Source organism: Pezoporus flaviventris, unplaced genomic scaffold, assembly GCF_033815535.1.
Source record: "Pezoporus flaviventris isolate CSIRO_AGI_PZ_B2104156 unplaced genomic scaffold, CSIRO_AGI_Pfla_v1 ptg000013l, whole genome shotgun sequence".
In the NCBI taxonomy this organism is placed as follows: domain Eukaryota; kingdom Metazoa; phylum Chordata; class Aves; order Psittaciformes; family Psittacidae; genus Pezoporus; species Pezoporus flaviventris.
The window spans coordinates 16,711,833-16,729,684 of record NW_026892561.1 but is presented as its reverse complement, the minus strand read 5'-3'; the positions used below and the strand labels follow the sequence as shown (position 1 = coordinate 16,729,684).

The 17,852-nt window shown below is 39.7% G+C and overlaps 1 protein-coding gene across 5 annotated transcripts in view; it reads left to right on the top strand.

Moving 5' to 3' along the window:
* DNM3 (dynamin 3) overlaps positions 1-17,852 on the top strand; it is a 180,305-nt gene that overhangs the window by 125,330 nt on the left and 37,123 nt on the right. For all 5 annotated transcript variants that reach the window (XM_061451856.1, XM_061451854.1, XM_061451853.1 and 2 more), the window contains one exon: positions 718-829. In XM_061451856.1, coding sequence (XP_061307840.1) covers positions 718-829 — 112 coding nt within the window. The remainder of the gene's footprint in view (positions 1-717; positions 830-17,852) is intronic.

The window sequence follows — 17,852 nt, the reverse complement described above, 5'->3', positions numbered from 1 at the left end:
ATTTGAATTCAAAAACTAATGGCTAAACCGTAAGGGGAAAATCTGTTCTATTTATTGGAGAGTTTACAAGTACTACCTTCCTACATATGTATTTTTCCTCCTTTCTCTTTTCTTCCATTAAGTGATTCCCTATATTTATCTAATTATGTGAATTACCTGCAAGAGGTGTTATTCAAATGTGTCCCATTTTTTTTTACTATGAAGGCAGACATCAGAGGTTGTGTAGTTTGTTTAAAATACCTGATTATCGTTTTCTTTCCCCTTTTACTGATGTCTAAAAAAAAAATGTATATAATGCACTGAAAGGATTTAACATGGGAAAAGTTGCATCATTATTTATTTTGATATTTATTACTTACAGCATCAGTCATGACACATGCAGTTTTGATGACGTGTCTTATGTGTTTGCCCTCTGCATCACCACAGTGTTGTTTTCCTAAAAGTGCTCCATTTTGGCAAAAGCTGGAAAATTGATTTGAAGTAGTTTCATGGTGCTTTCAGATGATTATTATTTCCAGAGCTGTGCTGTAGCATGCTAAGATAGATACATTCAAGCACTCTGTGTGATTATTAAACAAGTACCTATCCCATAAACTCTGTTGTCTAAAGCAATTACCAAGTAGTTTCTGACCCCAAAGGATTTTTAATTTAAAATGCTGTGTGCATGATACAGAGTAGCAAAATGCTAGTTTTACAATGTGGTGCTCTTTGTTCTAGGAATGTTTACAAGGATTACCGCTTCCTTGAGCTAGCCTGTGACTCCCAAGAGGAGGTGGATAGCTGGAAGGCATCTCTGCTACGAGCCGGTGTCTATCCTGATAAATCCTCAGTAAGTTCAATAGCTCACTAGCTTTCCAGTAGCTGCTCTGTTTGAGTCAGAAAGAACAATCATGTCATCTGGGAAAACACAGTGCCTGCAAATATCTCAAGAAGTGCTAGCCTTTTCGTTGTACTCTTCTGTGGTAATTTTGAAATATTTTAAGATAAATTTGTGAGTCAAGCCTTAATATTTAAAAAAAACGAAAGAAACCAAACCTTCCAAAATCATAAATGTTTTTTGTTGGATCTGTTTAGTGAAAGTTGAGTAATTTGGGGTTTCTGGAGCTTCGTTCTTTCTGTTAATGTCTTCTAAGGTAAAGATGTGCTTTGAAGAGTTTATTCCCTCAAGCTCTGTATTACAGAACTGACAGAAGCCTTCCAGGCAGTCATGTATATTTATGCATGTTTTTTGTGTATGAAATGCATGCTAAACCTTTCCAAAGGCAGTTTTACTCAGCTAATTGTCATGTGGAGCAAATTGAACAGATAAAAGCCTTTATTAATTTAACATAAAAAACAGAAAGTCAGGAAATGGAATATGCCCAACTACCATTTCATATTTTTTAGACTTAGTTATTTTAATATTTAATATCAACTGAGTGATTGAGGACATGTATCCCGAAACAAGGCTGACTAGCAAAAATACCTGCCATTTGAGCTTTTGAAAGTTTCTGTAATGCATGATGCCTGCTGGTCCACTCGATTCCTTCAGTGGAAAATCTGGTTTTAGAAATGGCGCTTTGATTTTGATGGAATTTGTTCTCTCTGCTTGTTTTCCATTGGAAGGCCAGGTCCCTTGAGTCCAGGGTCTTGTGCTGTCTTGTATGTCTTCATCTTTCTCTTCCTCGTATTTCTCTTGTGATCCCTCCATGGCTTCCTGTGTAATTTTCTCTGTATCTTCTCCGGCTGCTATTTAGCAAACAACCCTCAGCTTTGTCTCCCCATACCAAGATTCAAGGCTACCGTTAACAGATAAATCAGAGACTTCTTGAACTGCTGGATTCTCCAATTATTATAGGAATAAACATTGATGATGATAACAATGCTGATTTTTTTTAAGAATAGTTCAAATACAAATTTAGCAGAAGGCCTATCAGGTATCTGAGACTTTACCTTAAAAAAATATATAAAATTTGGTGACTCTCCAGTATGTTGCCTGTGTCAGTAAAATACTTCCTACCTAAGACATCAAAAGTAATTTTACAAGGATCAGTTACAAGAGGTTACCTAATTAATTACTAGGGACAAAATATTGTTTTGTGTTTTATTTTCCTTGCTCAGGTTGTCATAATGATGTCAAAAAAGCCTGTTGCTGCCTCTGGTTTAATCTTGCATTCTGTGACATGCTTATCATATTCATATATCTTTTATTTTATTTTTAAACAAGATGGATTAGTTGGATTCTAAACTCCTCTTCAGTCTTCCTGTCTCTCTGTTCCCCCTAAAAATATTTTGAATTCAAGATATGTTTATAAAGAATTCTTGGTTTTGTTTGAAGATGGTCTATCAAGGGAGCCTTAGGGACTTCCTTGAAAGACAGAAGTAAACGGGAGTCAAAATTCAGTTCTTCTTTGAGCTGGAATTATCTTTACATTACAAAAAGAGTGACTATTATTGCTTGAACCCCCTGTAGTTTGAAATTCACCCAGTAGTCTATCAAGCTGTTCAAGAAAGATGCCTGATCCTACTCTTGTCTTGCAAAGCACTTTGTTCCTGCAGGACTACAGGTCCAAATGTGCACTGCAAGTCTACTGTTAAAGTTTTGAATTTATGAAGTGAAAGCTCCAAGGCCCAGGATACCTTAGAAGTTCCAGTGAAACCGAAATAAAAATCATCACCATTTCATTAAAATCCTGTGCGTACCCCACAGTGTCACACCTTCCTCTGACAGTATAGAATAGTTTTAGAGACACACACTCAGTCTTTCATTCTGCTTCAAAGACTTAGAGACCATGTTTTTTTTTGTCAGGGAGACCGCCAGGAAATGGCAGCAACTCGCATTTTCTTCAGTGCTTCCCCACAGCTTTGCGATCCCAGAGTTAAAAAGGCAAAGAGGTACCCTAGCCCCTTCCCAGACTGACCTCACTCTTTTTCATGTGCATGTCACAGCTGGGAACTTTGAGTATCCAAGGCTTTGGCACCAGAAGTAGAAAAATTGCTGCTTAGAAATGAAAAATAGATTAATAGTGCTGTAAACCTGGAGTACTGCAATGGCCTGCTTTCTGTAACTGCCAGAGCAGTGTGCGCAGCCTGGAATTTGAAAGCTAAGCTGTGTGCTTTCATTAACAGTTCTGCTGCTTGCATACAAGGACATTGATGTAAATCCCAACTCAGTTGCCCCTAGCTTGGGTTCCTTCTGCAGTGGCAGGAAAAGCAGAACTTTGTCACTGAATTAGAGATTTGTTCTGAATTCTCACCAGGCGCAAATCTCTCAACTAAAAATATTAATCTTTCTGTTCTTTCTTTTTTTTGGAATGCTACTTAAAATTGTGTGATTACAGTGGAAATGGGGCTCAGTACTTACTGGCGCTAATGTGAAGTTTCTATTACTGATTTAATCCTGTAAGCGAAGTCCAATGCTGTTGCATTTTAATTTTTATTTTTCCCTAAACAAATCACCATTTCTCTATTTCCTCACTTCATTTTGCCTGCCTTGAGCACATGGGGACGCACACTCATGTTTATATATTCACTCTCTTGTTAACTATCTTTAATCACTCCTCAGTGTTGCTCTATGAGCCCTGAATTCTTCTGCAGCTTGCCAAGTCATCTCTTTCCGCCAGGAGATTTGCTTTTGTCAGGACGTGGGCTTTGACAGCCACTGGGATAGCACTGAATCAGTGTTTTTATTTTTTCAACCCATATGCAAGTCAGCTTGCTTGATATAAATCACACTGTGGCCAATTCACTTTGAAATGGAATATCCATTTACCAGCTGACTTTACTGCTGGGTTTCTGGGCTGATGCATCCAAAAAACCTCCTTTTTTAAAAAAAAATGACTACAACTTTGTGACTAACCTTTCCAGACTATATTTTTCAGCTGTAGGCTGGTGTTTATTTTGGCTGACTTCCCACTGTATAATATACACTGTTCGTGCCAGCTTGTGGCAAAACTCACAATTCAGGGAAAAATCACAGATGTTTGTCATAACTTCATCTGCACACTTTACCTTGCTAGCACCATCCATTCCTTTCCTCTGTCCCCTAATGCCATCTCCCCATTTTTATTACTAATCTAAAAGTTCAATATTTGGTTTTTAAAAGGCATTGGATCATAAACTTTCCATTCATTGGCACATCATAGGGAGTGGCTGTCATGCAAGGCTAAGCAGACATGTTTGGTGGCTTGCTTTGCATACTAGAAGTTCAGTATTACCAGTGCACGAAAATCCCTCTGGCTTTCATCCCACCCCTAGATCATTTCAGGCCTCATTCTCTTCTCCCTTGTGTTAGTGTCCACCAACTTCCCAGGATCTGCTCCTGTTTTACACTAACAGAAGCAAAAGTGGAACCAGAGTGTTTGTGTAGAGAGGAAATTTTGAAAAAAAGTTTGAATTTACAACTTCACCAAATGTTTTCGATCCTTTGCAAATGTCCTGTGCTCCCCTGGAAGCTGTCTATCTAAAGGTTTCAGGGAATGTTCATTGAATCAGTTCCTCATTTGGTTTGAGCTGTTTCCAGAATTGTACAAGTTAGACTGAATGCATGTAAAATTAATGTATCTAACATTTCTTTTTCCCCCTCTTTCCTCCTTGCTGCATCCTGCAAAGGGGAACAACAAAGTAAGTTGTTTGTCCTTTTACAAAATCCTTTTGTATCTTCTCTCAAGGCGTTTATCAGGCAAATTGGTTTATCTTCTGGTTCGCACAACTATTGCCTGATGCTGGTAACAGCAAACTCCTCATAAAAATGTGGGTGCAAAAGTGTCTTCTAGAAAACTATTAATGGCTCTTTGCTTTAATTTTGGGGAACAAGATGTGTTAAGTGTCACTGAGTCTTGTTTTTTAAGGCAGTTCAGTAAGAATGATACTATAAAAGAGTATTGCGACCAAATATTATGAAGGTATAGTAATAAAGACCTTCTGAGGAAAGGTTACTACAGTCTGATGAAACTCATTACAGCTGGATTTTCTGACCATACATCAAAGCTTGTATTAATGGCCAGTTATAAAAAGCCAGCACTAAAGTCTTAAATAACAGATTTGCTGGCGTTGTTGGCTAAGCTGAACTAGATCAGTGTACTGGCTTTGAAGGTGCCTTAAAATGGATGGAGGAGGGTGGGGTCAACATTTGACTTGGCTTCTAGACCCTTGATGTGTTCCAGCTGGACAGCAACAGAAGGGTGTGGGGTGTGGAGAGGGAGAACTGAAATATGCATGGTAGAGTTTTTTTTGAAAGTAAGCAGCACATTAAAAGACAGTTTTGCTGATGTTGATCCGATAAACTAATAATCAGCCAGGGTCAGAACTTTTTTTATGCCATTTTTACTGAGCTTAAGAATGGAAATTGCACATTTCACACTTTGGAATATGATGCAGAGAGAATTTGTCATACCACGGAAAGAAGTTAATACAGCTTTTGTACTTCCCCTCCCCCCCCCTCCCCCCCTTCCTGTTTTGGTATATTAACCCTTAAGAAGATGTATTTATGTATCTGGAGCATCAAAAGACATTTAACAGCAAATGTTGAAAGTAGCCCCTTAAGTATTATCTGTACCATCTTATTGTGAGTCTGAAGCATTTGGGAAAGGCCCAGGTGGGTTTTAAGTGTTATGAAGGTTGAGGAATTTTGTCTGCTTTTAGTTCTTGTGTTTTTAACCAGGTTTTGAGTTCTACTGTCTCCATAGTAGCTGGGACTGAGTAGCCCAGCTCAGGTTCAGAGAAGTGGTGTATTGATGGCAAAGGGAGAGGAACTTTACATCAGGGTAATGTTTATAATGTTTATTTACAGTATAATGACTTAAGACTTTGCTGCTGCAGTGGATGATGTTCTGGTCTCCATAAGAGAGAGATTAGACTGTAGATGCTCTGTCAAGGGAAGTGGGGAATAGATGAGGCACCAAAGAGCTCTTGGGACTAGCAGAAACAGTCTGGAGTTCAGGAGCTGCATGGACCAGCTCTGTTCTCCAGAGCCCTGACCTATGTGGTACCCTATGGAGGTCAGGAGCAGTAGAATCTGGCAAGAATTAGTTGCTAGCATAAGGGAGGACACCCATAAGCAAATACAGGAGAAACCTGTGAGATATGAGGACTTGTGGAGCTGTTAGCTCTCCTTTCACTCTGAGCAAAGGGCAATTCTTGCTGTAGGTTCAAATGTGTTCTCCCTCTGGCCTGGGCTATCATTCAGCAGGTAACTCCAAAAGAAATGTCCAGAAAAACATCCTGGTCTTTCTCTTGGACACAGTTCCTTGTAAGGATTCTTGTGTCTTCTGTGTCTCCTCATTCTCTTTCACACGAGTTATTCATGCTGGATTCTGGAGGCTACATTACCCTAGTTAGACAGGTAGAATTAATCTGCAGCTGTCTGCAGGGGCTCAAATCCCACAAACATCTTGAGATTTCTGCACCTAGTGGCATGAAAAATTAAATGGGTAAACCTGAAGGGGGACAAGAGAGTTTTTGAGAAGGGACTGGGGGAAGACAGGAAGGGCAAATTAGGGGTGATGATGGTTTCTCAAATCTTCTTATGCAGCTTTATGCTGCAAAGCTGTATAACTCTTCTTTACTGTCCTGGTCCAGATTCACTTGATTACTAGTAGAGCTGTAACCCTCCTTCTAGTAATGCCCAGTGTGGCATTCATACTGTGGATCATGTCATATGCAGGTATGTTAAGATCCTGTACCCACCCATCCAGATTGTGGCTGCTTTTATACCTCTGCTTTTAGTTTTGCATTCTTAGATTTACAAAAATAAAAATAAACATTGGAGTAATGAGTTCCTAAGAAAATGTGGAGGAAGGGAATTGAAGATGGTTTATAATCATCAGTGGGCTACTAATCATTTTATTTTTACTTTTTATTGTTGCACAATCGTTAACATGAGGTTTTTTCATATAGGTAAAGATAAGTATATTTTCAAAAGCTTTGTTGGATAAAATCTGTAAAAGGGTCCTGCAGAATGAGGTAATGAAGACCTATCTCATCCAGCAAGCACATACATGCTGGCAGGCCACATCTTACTAATATGAAAACTGAACTCCACTCCTCAGCCTTGCGCAGAGGAAAAGTGGTGGAACATTGCACAAAGCATTGTACTTTCAGTCCAGGTACTGAAGACAGAGAAACCAAATGCTTCTGACTGTCTTAATCCCCCATTGTGAATTTGCTTCCTCCCCTGTGCATCTTCATCATCCTCATAAAAAAAAAAGCCAAAAAAAAGCCAAAAAAATCCCCCCAAACCAGCCCTTCAGAGCCTGCTATTTGAAAACAACAGCAAAACCTGTAACATCCTCATGAAGCCCATCTTCAGGATGTGTCCCACATTGTTAGGTTAAAAGATAAGATAGATGCTGTGTCCTCACGAAATTTTGATTCAGAATCCATAGATACTAAAAAGAAGTGACACTTTGTAATACTAAAAAATAACCTTTTTTCTTTTCATCCTTAAGCCCTGAGCTAGCCAATTATTTCTGCTTAATTTGAAGAATCAAACACTTTAATGTTGAGCTCAGACTTGAGAAAATTCAACTTGGAAAATAAAAATCTGATTAAATTACTTTTTTGTGGATAACGTGACTACAAAGCTCTTACCTTTTAATTATTTTGCATTACTGCGCTTGCTGATACCCTTTGCAGAACACGTAGAATTGAAGTGTATAAATCCTGTATTCACATCTCAATGAATTTGTCACAGATAATACTGTGCGTGTGAACATTCACTGAATATAAGCTCAGTTAGTGTAATTTAGTTTGAATTTTCTCTTGGGAAAATAGGATTCCCTTTGAAAGGAGGAGGAAAATACTCTCCCTGCCAGGTCAGTTTGCCTGTTATTCCTTAAAATACTTCTTGGTGACATATTAATTGCTTAGATTCAAGTCTGTCTGTTTTTCTCTTTTTTTTTTTTCTCCCTCATTTTTTCTTTGAGGGGGATAGTTTTACTAAGCCCAGATTCCAGATCAGCTACTTCATTAAGAAGACCAGATGTCCTCCTGGCTCTTGAGATGGTCCTGGAAAATGGGAACTTAGTGATACTCATTCTACCTACATATATAACAACAGCGCTCACAGTTCATCTATTTCATGCTTGGCTATTGACATGTAAATGCAGATATAGTGCCAGAAGCCATATGTATCTTTCTTTGCATTGTAATAAGGCTCTGATGTGTTCTTTTTCAAATTCGGCCATGTTTCTGAAGGGACTTCAATCCCCCCCCCCTCCCCGACATAAACTCTGACCCTGCCAGTTACCGGCTGTGATGATGCCCTGCAAGTGCCTGGCCAAATTCAAACTGAAAGTGGTTCAGCTCTGGGATTGCTGAAGTCTGTGTTCAACTTAAGTTCCTAAGCTAGAAAAAGTAAAGACTCATTACAAAAACTGGGTTTGTTGCATAGTAGTATGTTGAAAAGCAAACTCTACTAATATGTCAGAGTGTAAAATGGTGTAGAAAGAAGTGTAAACCGTGCATTCACTGGTTTTACTTTTTTTTTTTTTTTTTACCAATGTATTTTAGAAAAGGAAGGCATTGAATTCTAGGAAAAGAAGAATCCATTTCAGTTTTGTCCAAAATTGGCTTCAGGCCAACTAGGTTTAAAAATAACTTTTAAATGAAGTGTTAATTTTTTTAATTTTTTTTGTAAGTGGAAAAATGCCATGATTTTATAGACAGTGTTTCAGTCGTTGCTTTGAACAGATGAATTGAATTTTACAATGAAGTCATGGTGCAAAAGAGCAGACCAAGCTAGTGAGTGTGCATGCTCACACATGCTGGGTCAAAAGCAGTCCAAAATACAGGGAGCAAAGGAAATGGCAGGCTGTTTTTCAGTCCTTTCATGCTGCTTCGCTGTTTCAAGGATATGAGAACATGTTTCAGATAAAAACTATCTTCTTGTTCTTCTAATATTTACTAGTTCAAACTAAACTAGATGCAACCTTGTTCCCTGAATGTTCCCCAAGATACAGAACAGCCCTGGTTTATATTCTTGTATGAGTAAAAGAACTGCTGGCAGGAGAGAGTTAAAAATGTACAGGGGAAAAAGAGATTCATAGTATTGCATCAGTTGCACTGACTGTAACAAGATGCAGGCTAACGGACTGAATGATTTCAAAACCAGTCCCTGTGAAGCTGGTAACTGCCTATCAGAGGTCGGGGGTTCAATAGCTGTCACAGGGTTTTACATTTCTGCTGTTAAATGGGACTGCTGACATTAAGCAAACTCCAGGAAATTTAGAAGCAAGCAAACTTTTTTTTTTATTCCTGTAATGTATCCGGGGGGGCTCTTTCCTGAGCTTTTGGCAGGCATCTGCATATTGAAAATATTTTTAAATTCTTCATTCTTTATGGCACAGCTCATTTTTGCCCCACTTCTACTCTGATGAAGGATTTCATTGAAGCTCTAGAGAAACGTGAAAACTCTGGTGGTGAACTTTCAGATTATAGAACATAAGTGTCAGTCCTATTCTGGGCATATAGTGAGATTTGACTTGGGGAAGGCAATAAAGGTGTCAAACCTTGAAGGATGCTTTGCCAGCCCTGGTCAATAAGCACGGAGTTGGCTGGTGGAGAGGAAGGTGCTTCTGGACTGTGCTGCACCAACCTCTGTCACAAAGGTCTTTTGGACTCCAGGCTGGAGTCCTTGTGTCTCCTGGTCTCAGAACAGCTGCAGCCAGAAAGATCTGATTGCCCCTTTAGTGCAACAGTGTGTGGTCATCCATGAGGGGCATTGAATAGAAGGGGAAACTCACAACTGTCATAAGGCTTTAGGACAATCCTAAAATACCTTCCTAGTCTTCCAAATCAGTAACTGCACAAAACTCTACTCCTGAAAAGAAACTGGGAGTAAATAAAAATTTTAAAGATTTTTTTTTCTGCCAAAAATGTCACCAGACTCACCCTTCCATAGCATTTACAGTATAACAGAAAATGTAGTCATTGGACATGAGGGTGGAGGGCAGTTGACAAATGGCCAGATATTTCTTTTTTCTCATTTACAAGGGAAAACAAGACGATCAGGAGAAACTGAATGCTGTTTTCCCTGACTCCCATTTTGGGCAATACCCAATATATGTAATGTCTAATCTGATACACAGTTCATCCTAGACTTCTTTAACCTTTCCTACCAATCTCTTTTTGTGGAGGTGGTTTTATGATTGCTTTCCATAACCCAAGTCAGACTTGAGCCCCATGTTCTGCAGGTAAAATCCTCCATTCTGGAGCTGCATTCTTGACTCATGTAATTCCTTCCATGATATCATGTGTTCCTATTCTGTGATCACTCCTCAGCTCCTGTCCCAGCTGTTTCCCAGCTCCATTGTGGCCTTTGATTGACTGATATCTTCCTTGTCCTTGTCGTTCCCTGTTTGTTGTATTATATGACACAACATATTGAGTGTGCCAGTTTTGGAGAATTGGTATTTCACACTAAGAAGAGCTGGCTATGGATGTTTTGATCAGTGCAATTCTTTGCACTGATAGGTGAAAGAGGAGCTTTTATACCCTTGTTCCTAAAATCCCTGTTCCTGCAGTTGAGAAACAAGTGTCCTTACCCTGTTTCCTTTATATTCTTTCTCTTTTAAATTGAACTTTTGTGCTCTTTGTTATATACTACTCTGCAGCACATGCCTCTTTAACCTGATGACTAAATGCGTATGCTCAGAAATGGTTTAATTGCAACCAGTCTAGGTCATGGAAAGAGTGGAAGATGGGCATGGTAAAATCAATGGCATCAACTTACACAGATTTAGAATTTCACCAGTTGTGGGTGGGTGTGCTTAGTGTTGTATTTAGGGGACTGTTGTTTTTTTCCATTCTTTCTGTAGTCTGATTAGTGTTCTGCTAAAATAAAGTCCTTTCCTAGAGTTAGTCCTGGCATTGTCTGATTGAGGCTGTGATTTCTGCCCCATGTCATATTTCTTTTATTTAGTTCCATCTTATTTGTACAGTTTCTTTTGTAAGCCGCAGCATGATGCCTTTCCAGCAGCTGTTTTTAATACTGTGAATAGATACTATTTGTCTAGAAGCTGCAGTCATGGACTAGGATCCCATTTTACAAATTTAGAGTGAAAACATGGTTCTCCTTGCAGTTAAAGAAGATGTGAGAGAATTGATGGATAATTGTGAAACGGTGTCCTGTCTGTGGTTTTTGTTAAAGGCTTGTCACTAGCCTTGAGTGCCTCTGGAAACAGAGGGTCTTGAGGCAAATTACCTTTTTGTCACTGCTCTGACTAGCGGAGGACATGGGATTAGGATTATTTTGTTACTAATGAATTCTGTAAACAAGGAGCATGATTTGTTTCATGGGAGTTCTCTCTTCAAGCCTGAGAAGGCAGTCCTGGAGCAGGACTGGCAAGATGTCTTAATCCTTAAAAATACCTCATTCCAACATCTTTTGAGTATGCAGTGATTTCTTTCTGCCTATCTTTTAAGAACAAGTGGTGATTAATTCTCCTGCTTCTTTATCAGATTCTCTTCAGTTAATCCTTAATAGTAGTTATTTGAATGTCTGTCCTTACGTGGTGGAAGCATCTCAGGTTAGAGTATGATTGGAAATTTGCTCAAGTGGTTTTGTTGGGTCAGTTGTTTGAGTGATTTAAAATCAGGAATCCTTGTAACCTGTGTAAGATGCAAGCATGTGTATGCACTTCTCCATCTTTTTGTTTCAGAGGATTTTGCCTTTGACAGAGCGTGTACATCTGTTTCTCAGGTATGCTTAATGGGCTTCCTTTAGTGTATACAAGTATCAACATTTTCCCACCAAAAGTCAGATCTTTTCTGATAGGATCCCACTGGGGAATTGCATGTTTTTCTACGGGTCTGTGTCTAGAATAATCTGTGATGATTACTTCCAAGTCTGGATCTCCTGACTGTAGACTACTTCACTGTCACTTTCATAGACAGTGGGTCCTTGGAAGCAGAAACTCAGCTGTCCTGAGGGCCAGGTTCTTAGGAAATTGTCTATGGGCAACACAGACACATCTTTTCCCTGGTAAGGCCCAGGAACATTGCCATTCCATGAAAGATAAAAGGATGCAGCACTTCCCAGTGTTACCTGTTCCTCTTTTGCGGGTTGCTGGGTTTTCAGGCCAAGTCATTCCTGCCTACGTTTTTTCTAGTTGTCTTCTATTTCAGGTATGGACATGGTTTACTTGACCTAAATGATGCTCCTGTTTTAAAGCAGTTGCTTGTATCTTACTTGCAGCTGCTTTTTCTTTCTGGGAGGAACTCTTGCTTCTTCAGTACTGGTGGCCTATAGGCTGTTCTTTCATAGCTTTTTATAACATATATTTTATCCTGTATAGAGGAGCACTAAGCTATCTAACAGAGTTTACAGATAGGCAAATACCTGAAAGTTTGTCACAACTACTCTGTTCCTTCCAAATTCAACCCCCACTGACAATGGAAAATTAGAGGTCAAATATCAGTGATGCTTACTGCTTTTGTTGCTGAGAATTTTGGTAAAAACACTGCTTTACTATGGTAACTCCACAATCGCTTGGGAATGACTCTTCAGTGCTTCCAACTGTCAGGTTTTTCTGTGACAAGTTTCTGGCTGTATCCTGGAAAATTTCTGGAGTCTGCTATGGATCTACAGCAGCTGAAAATACAGGGAGCAACATAAACTAAAATGCATTGTATTCAGTATGAAAAGGAGTAATGTCGGGCAGGGGAGATTTCCACTGCAAATTAAAATGTCCACATTCACACTTAACAAGCTAAAAACTCATTGGAGAGCAAGGTAAAATTACTAGTAAGTTACTACCAAGTTTCCACTCTGTCCTCCTGGACATCTGCAAAAACTAAGCGGCTTTGCTGCAGAACATAAGCCCTGCTTGACACAGAATGCTTTTGTTAATATTCCTACCTGGAATCTCCAACAGTAGAGTTTTTTAGTCAGTCCAAGTTCAGGCGTCACGGTGTTCAGATCAGGTCATTTGTTTGGAAACCACTGTAATTTCTCTTGTTTTTATGATCTTACTTTACTGAGTTTAAAGTCTCTTTGCTGGAAGATACTCTTAAAAATACACAACACGCTTCCAAATCTTGTGCTGATCTAAAATGTAAAAAAAAAAAAAAAAAAAAGGAATTAAAGAAAAATAACACTTATAGCCAAAGTTTTATATTGCAAGTTATATCCATCCCTTCTCTGGATAGAATACTATTTCTTGCACAGCCTGCTGTGTGTCTGATAACATATTCCAGAGAGGCTGTGCCTGCAGCAAGCTTTTCATTCAGTTTCGTTGGGCATAGTACAGCAGGATATTTAAATCCATAACATGCAGTTATAAAAGATGCAAAATGTATTGAAATCCAGGCTTTATATATCCTGAGAGTATGACTGCATCTAGTCAACAGAGAAGCACTCTCCAATGATGTAACAAAAACAGTTCTTTTCACGAAGTTTCTTCCCAGTTTGCATTAGACATGTCATACAAGAACTGGAATATGAGGCAGACTTTGCAAGCAGCCGTGGCAGTGCTTACTGTTTTTTGGGTTTCCCGAAGAGAACTGTGCTCAGTAGGTTTTTCTGCTGCCAAAGGTTTTATCATGTGGACTGAGTATCGTAACGGAACAGACAACACCATCTTCATGTGTTTTTAGACATGTTATTTACTGGGGTTTCCCTGAAGAAAGCTTAGGAATTCTTTCCTTATGAGTCACTAACCAAGTGATTGTTTTTATATAAACTTTCCTTCAGCTGGTTAGAGTTGGAACATGCTGTCTTCTGCTTCTTCTGGGGTCTGACTTTTTTCTTAATTTCTTTTACTAGTTGTTCCTGCAGCCAGCAGGATGGTTTGAAACTCGTGGCCTTCCCCCACACCCTCTCTGAGTTTCATAGTCTTGAAAATCGCTGGTCTAGCCAGCAGAATCTCTGGTGGCAGTCACTATTTGTGTGTAATTCCACTTTTCAGCTTTCTGCCTTGTGGTGCTTTTTATACCCTGCACCTTACTTGTGGCTTAGGGGGAATGAGCTGTTGACATCGGCTGAACTGGAGTTTGCATTTTATGTGCTGAAATCAAAACAAAAAAAAAGTTGATATTTGGCGTAAAAGTTAAAAGTTGTAAAGTGCTGTGCTTCCATAATGGAAATCACTAAAGCTGGAGAGACACAATCCATGTCTTACATACCCATGAATCCTTTCTTGCCCTCTTTCGGTGGCTGCAGTGGACTCTTTTGCCAGTGGAGTGGTGCAGAGTCACTTTTAATTACCTCCTTCCACTGCTTTTGCTTTCAAGCCCAACTGATGGCGCCAGGGGCTGAACCACAGGGAAATCTCCAGGCAAATCCTGCTGATGTCAGGCAGCCTTGCCAGGCAGATGCTATACAGCCTGCTGCACTTCCTTCTGGTGTTTTTCCTTATTACATTTTAATTTTCTGTAGCCTGAGACAGGAGCTATGTTGAAATCTAGTAACTCTGTAATGCACTTATACATGTTAAATTCTAAGATATAGTCACCGACTTCTCTTCCACTCCCTGACCTCACTTCAGATATTTATACTCTGAATGTACATGTATGCAATTATGTTTGACTTCACAGGTAACATATCCTGTATATACAGGTATTATTTTCAGCCAAGAATTATGCAGAGTTCTTCAGGTCTTTTTCATAACCCAAGACTGGATTTCTTTATTTTTACAGGAACAGGAATGGTTTAGCTGGAATGAAAATGTTCATTCCACTGCATCATTAGCTACAGCCAATCTTCAGTTGAAGCCTAGCCTATTTTTCATGCTAAAGCTCTAATAGTTTGACTATTAATCAACATGTAGGATGAATTTCTGGGGCTGAGAGAGCTTGTCTGTATGCCTGTAATTTAAGCTGAAGTTGGTTTGGTGGTTTTTTTCCTCCTCTTATGAAAGGATGGTAGCCAGAAAATAGATTCTATTTTAAAGAGTTCACCTCCCTTTCACCCCCTTCTACCATTCCCCTCCTGATAAACACCCCAAAAGTTTTCACTGGGTGGATATGGAAATTAACTGGAGTAGCAGATTCTCAAATGTGTCATTTGATCTTTCAGTAATTCTGACGCAACCTTCCATTAGATGAGACTAGTCACTGACACAATGATTGTCTCAGGTGTGATACTTAGTACCAAGGGTCCAGTGCAACTTGCTGCTATCAATTTAATTGTTAATTTTAGGGTTTCAGATAAAGTTTTTCCTTCCCTTCTCCGCTATGTGGAAGCTATAACCAGCAGCCCACATGATAATCAGAGCATCAAGATCTTTAGTCAGCTGTTTACCTGCCTTTTCAGCTGCCTGCTTTTCTCACACAAGGGTCATGCCCTCTTGCCAAATTGGATGAAGGCTTCCGGAAGGGTGCCAGAGGTGACAAGTGAGCCCAGCTCACTGTACTGACATTGAGTTTTCATTTGCTCCTCCTGATTCTGATCATGCTTTATGGACAGTCTCCTCCTACATGAAACTCTGTAGAAGGTGAGGATTCAGAGGACTGATACAGAAATAGGAAAATCATGCTTGGAAGAGCAGGAATTGTTTCTTTACACCACTTCTCTAGTGTTACCAGGCTCCCTAAATAGGTCTGCATAGACCCGTGAACGGTGAATACTCCTGCAGCTCCCACTGAAGAAAATGGTCAAACAACAGTCACAGTGCCCAGTGGCTTCTTAAGAAAAGCTTTTTCCAAAGCCCACATTCCTCTTTTCCCAGGCCTAGTAAGCAGCAGAAGCAGCTTTGGGTTGATCAGTGTGTACATGGGAGTTTTTTGAGACCACTAACCAAATATCTGTGCTCTTTCCTCCCAGATATATTTCCCAGTTTAATGGGAGAGCTGATGCAGAGCCACTTCCAGCTCAGAGGGAGGGAACTATGGCTTGAAACATGGACAAGAACCTTGTGGGGGAGGGAGGAAGGAAGAGAGCCGTATAGTTCATATAAGATGCAGAGCTATTTCAGTGTAACTCTAGGACTCTCAACGACTGCAGTGCTCTACCCTGTGCAGGCTGAAAAGCAGTTTCAGTGCTGTTGTGATAAAATCTGCTTGTTCTGGCAATGCAGTTTCACTTGACTCTTAGAGAAATAGTGCAGCAACCCTGGAAACAAGGGAAATGTAAAGTGTTATCTTTCACCAGAAGACCCACAGCCTTCTCCGTCAGTGATCTGGAAATTGCACCAGTACCATACAAAATGGTCTTCCGTCTATTGGACATGCATTGCTCATAACAGAGACTACGAACACATTTGGTCTTTTCATGGCCATGTATTACCAGTGTCTTAGAAGTATTTAGTGATTAGTTAGCCATGTCTGGGCTTTATTTTCATTTGTTATTGCTAGCTGATGAGCTCCCAGACCAGTGTAGTAGCTGTCATTAGTCTGTCAGCATATAATTATTATTTCATCCTGTTTCTGTTTTTCCAACCCTTGAAGTTATCTGTGTCTTCCAGGACACTGTTCAATCCCTCACTATGTTGACAGTACCTCACAATGTTGTATTATGGGCAGAAGCAAATTTAGCTAGCAAGTTCATGCTATTTTATTTCAGTAAGACTGATCCATTGGCCACTTCGATGGTGAGATCCTTCAAGGCTGCTAGTTCTTCCTCCCATGTTATCATTTATTTACCTGTTAGACAGGTTTTTACTGGACTATTCTTTCATTAATACTTTTCTTTATAAGCCTAATTGCCAGTCTCCTAAGGGTGCCACTTTGCTGAACCAAAGATTTGTCAAGTTTCTCTTAGTCAGAAAATCAGTTAACTGACTGAGTCTGGCATGCTCTGCCATCCTTCATTCTTTTCTTTTTTAAAGCGTTTCAAAGCATGAAGCATGTTCAAAAGCCTTGCATAGAGTCATGGTTCAACTAACAAACCTGTATTTGCATCACTGTGGGCACTGCACTTGCTGTTCCACAGACCCAAGTACCATGTTGATACCTTCGTACTGTAATTCTGCAGCCATTCCATGAGCAGTAGCAGGAGCTGTTGAGTTACTGGGAGCTGATGACTGCCTATAGGTGTATATCAGTAATACTTTTAGGAGATTCTGCATAATGTGTCTTTTTTGAGGGTAGTGGTTTATTCCCTTACTGCTTCCCTTCACATCTCCTGCCCTGGTTAGGAAAGAATGATAATCATTCAGTAAGTTTTGTTTCACCTGAGACAGGTGCAATAACTTTTGTCTGTGAAAGCTTGGTAGCCAATATACTTTGCTCTACCAAACCTGATAGAAATCATCTTGTCAAATAGCAAGCTTCAGGGCAGATGACTCAGATTTTCCTCTGCTTTGGTCTGGATGACAAGAAACTGCCCATGACAGCCATGGAGCTGAAAGCAGTAATTCACACTTCTGCAACACAGCATTTTCTCCTTTGATGTTATCAGTAATTTGCACCCTGAAATACACCCTGCAACTCCAGACCATGGTCTTTCCTGTGTGCTACCTTTGCTGCTTGCCTAGCCACTAACTGGTTTTCCTTTTTGTGTCTTTTCATTTTTATACCAGTTCAGTTCCCATTCCTCTTCCAACACTTCCAAATACGCAATCGCATTCCCTCAGGCTAATTTTTCTGTTAGTGTGTGTCTCACATAAGCCTTCACTTTCTCCAGCTGTGGTTATTCAAGGTTCATGTGAACCATGGTTCACATCACTGTAGATTTTCTTGCCAATAACCATTGCCCCTGCACACATGCATGGTATCTGTGTGTAGGTGTAAAGAAGCACATGCGTTTGTAGGCATCTGAATTTAAATAGTGCTCGTTTACACTGAGGTAAGTTTCTGTCTAACTTTAGAGAGAATTGGGCACACATAAGAATTGTTTAATGTGGAACATGTAATTATCAACTGAAAAATCTGCACCCTCTCAGATGCCTTGTCAACACTTCATGTCTCAAAATGTGTAGTATCCAGAAAACTGT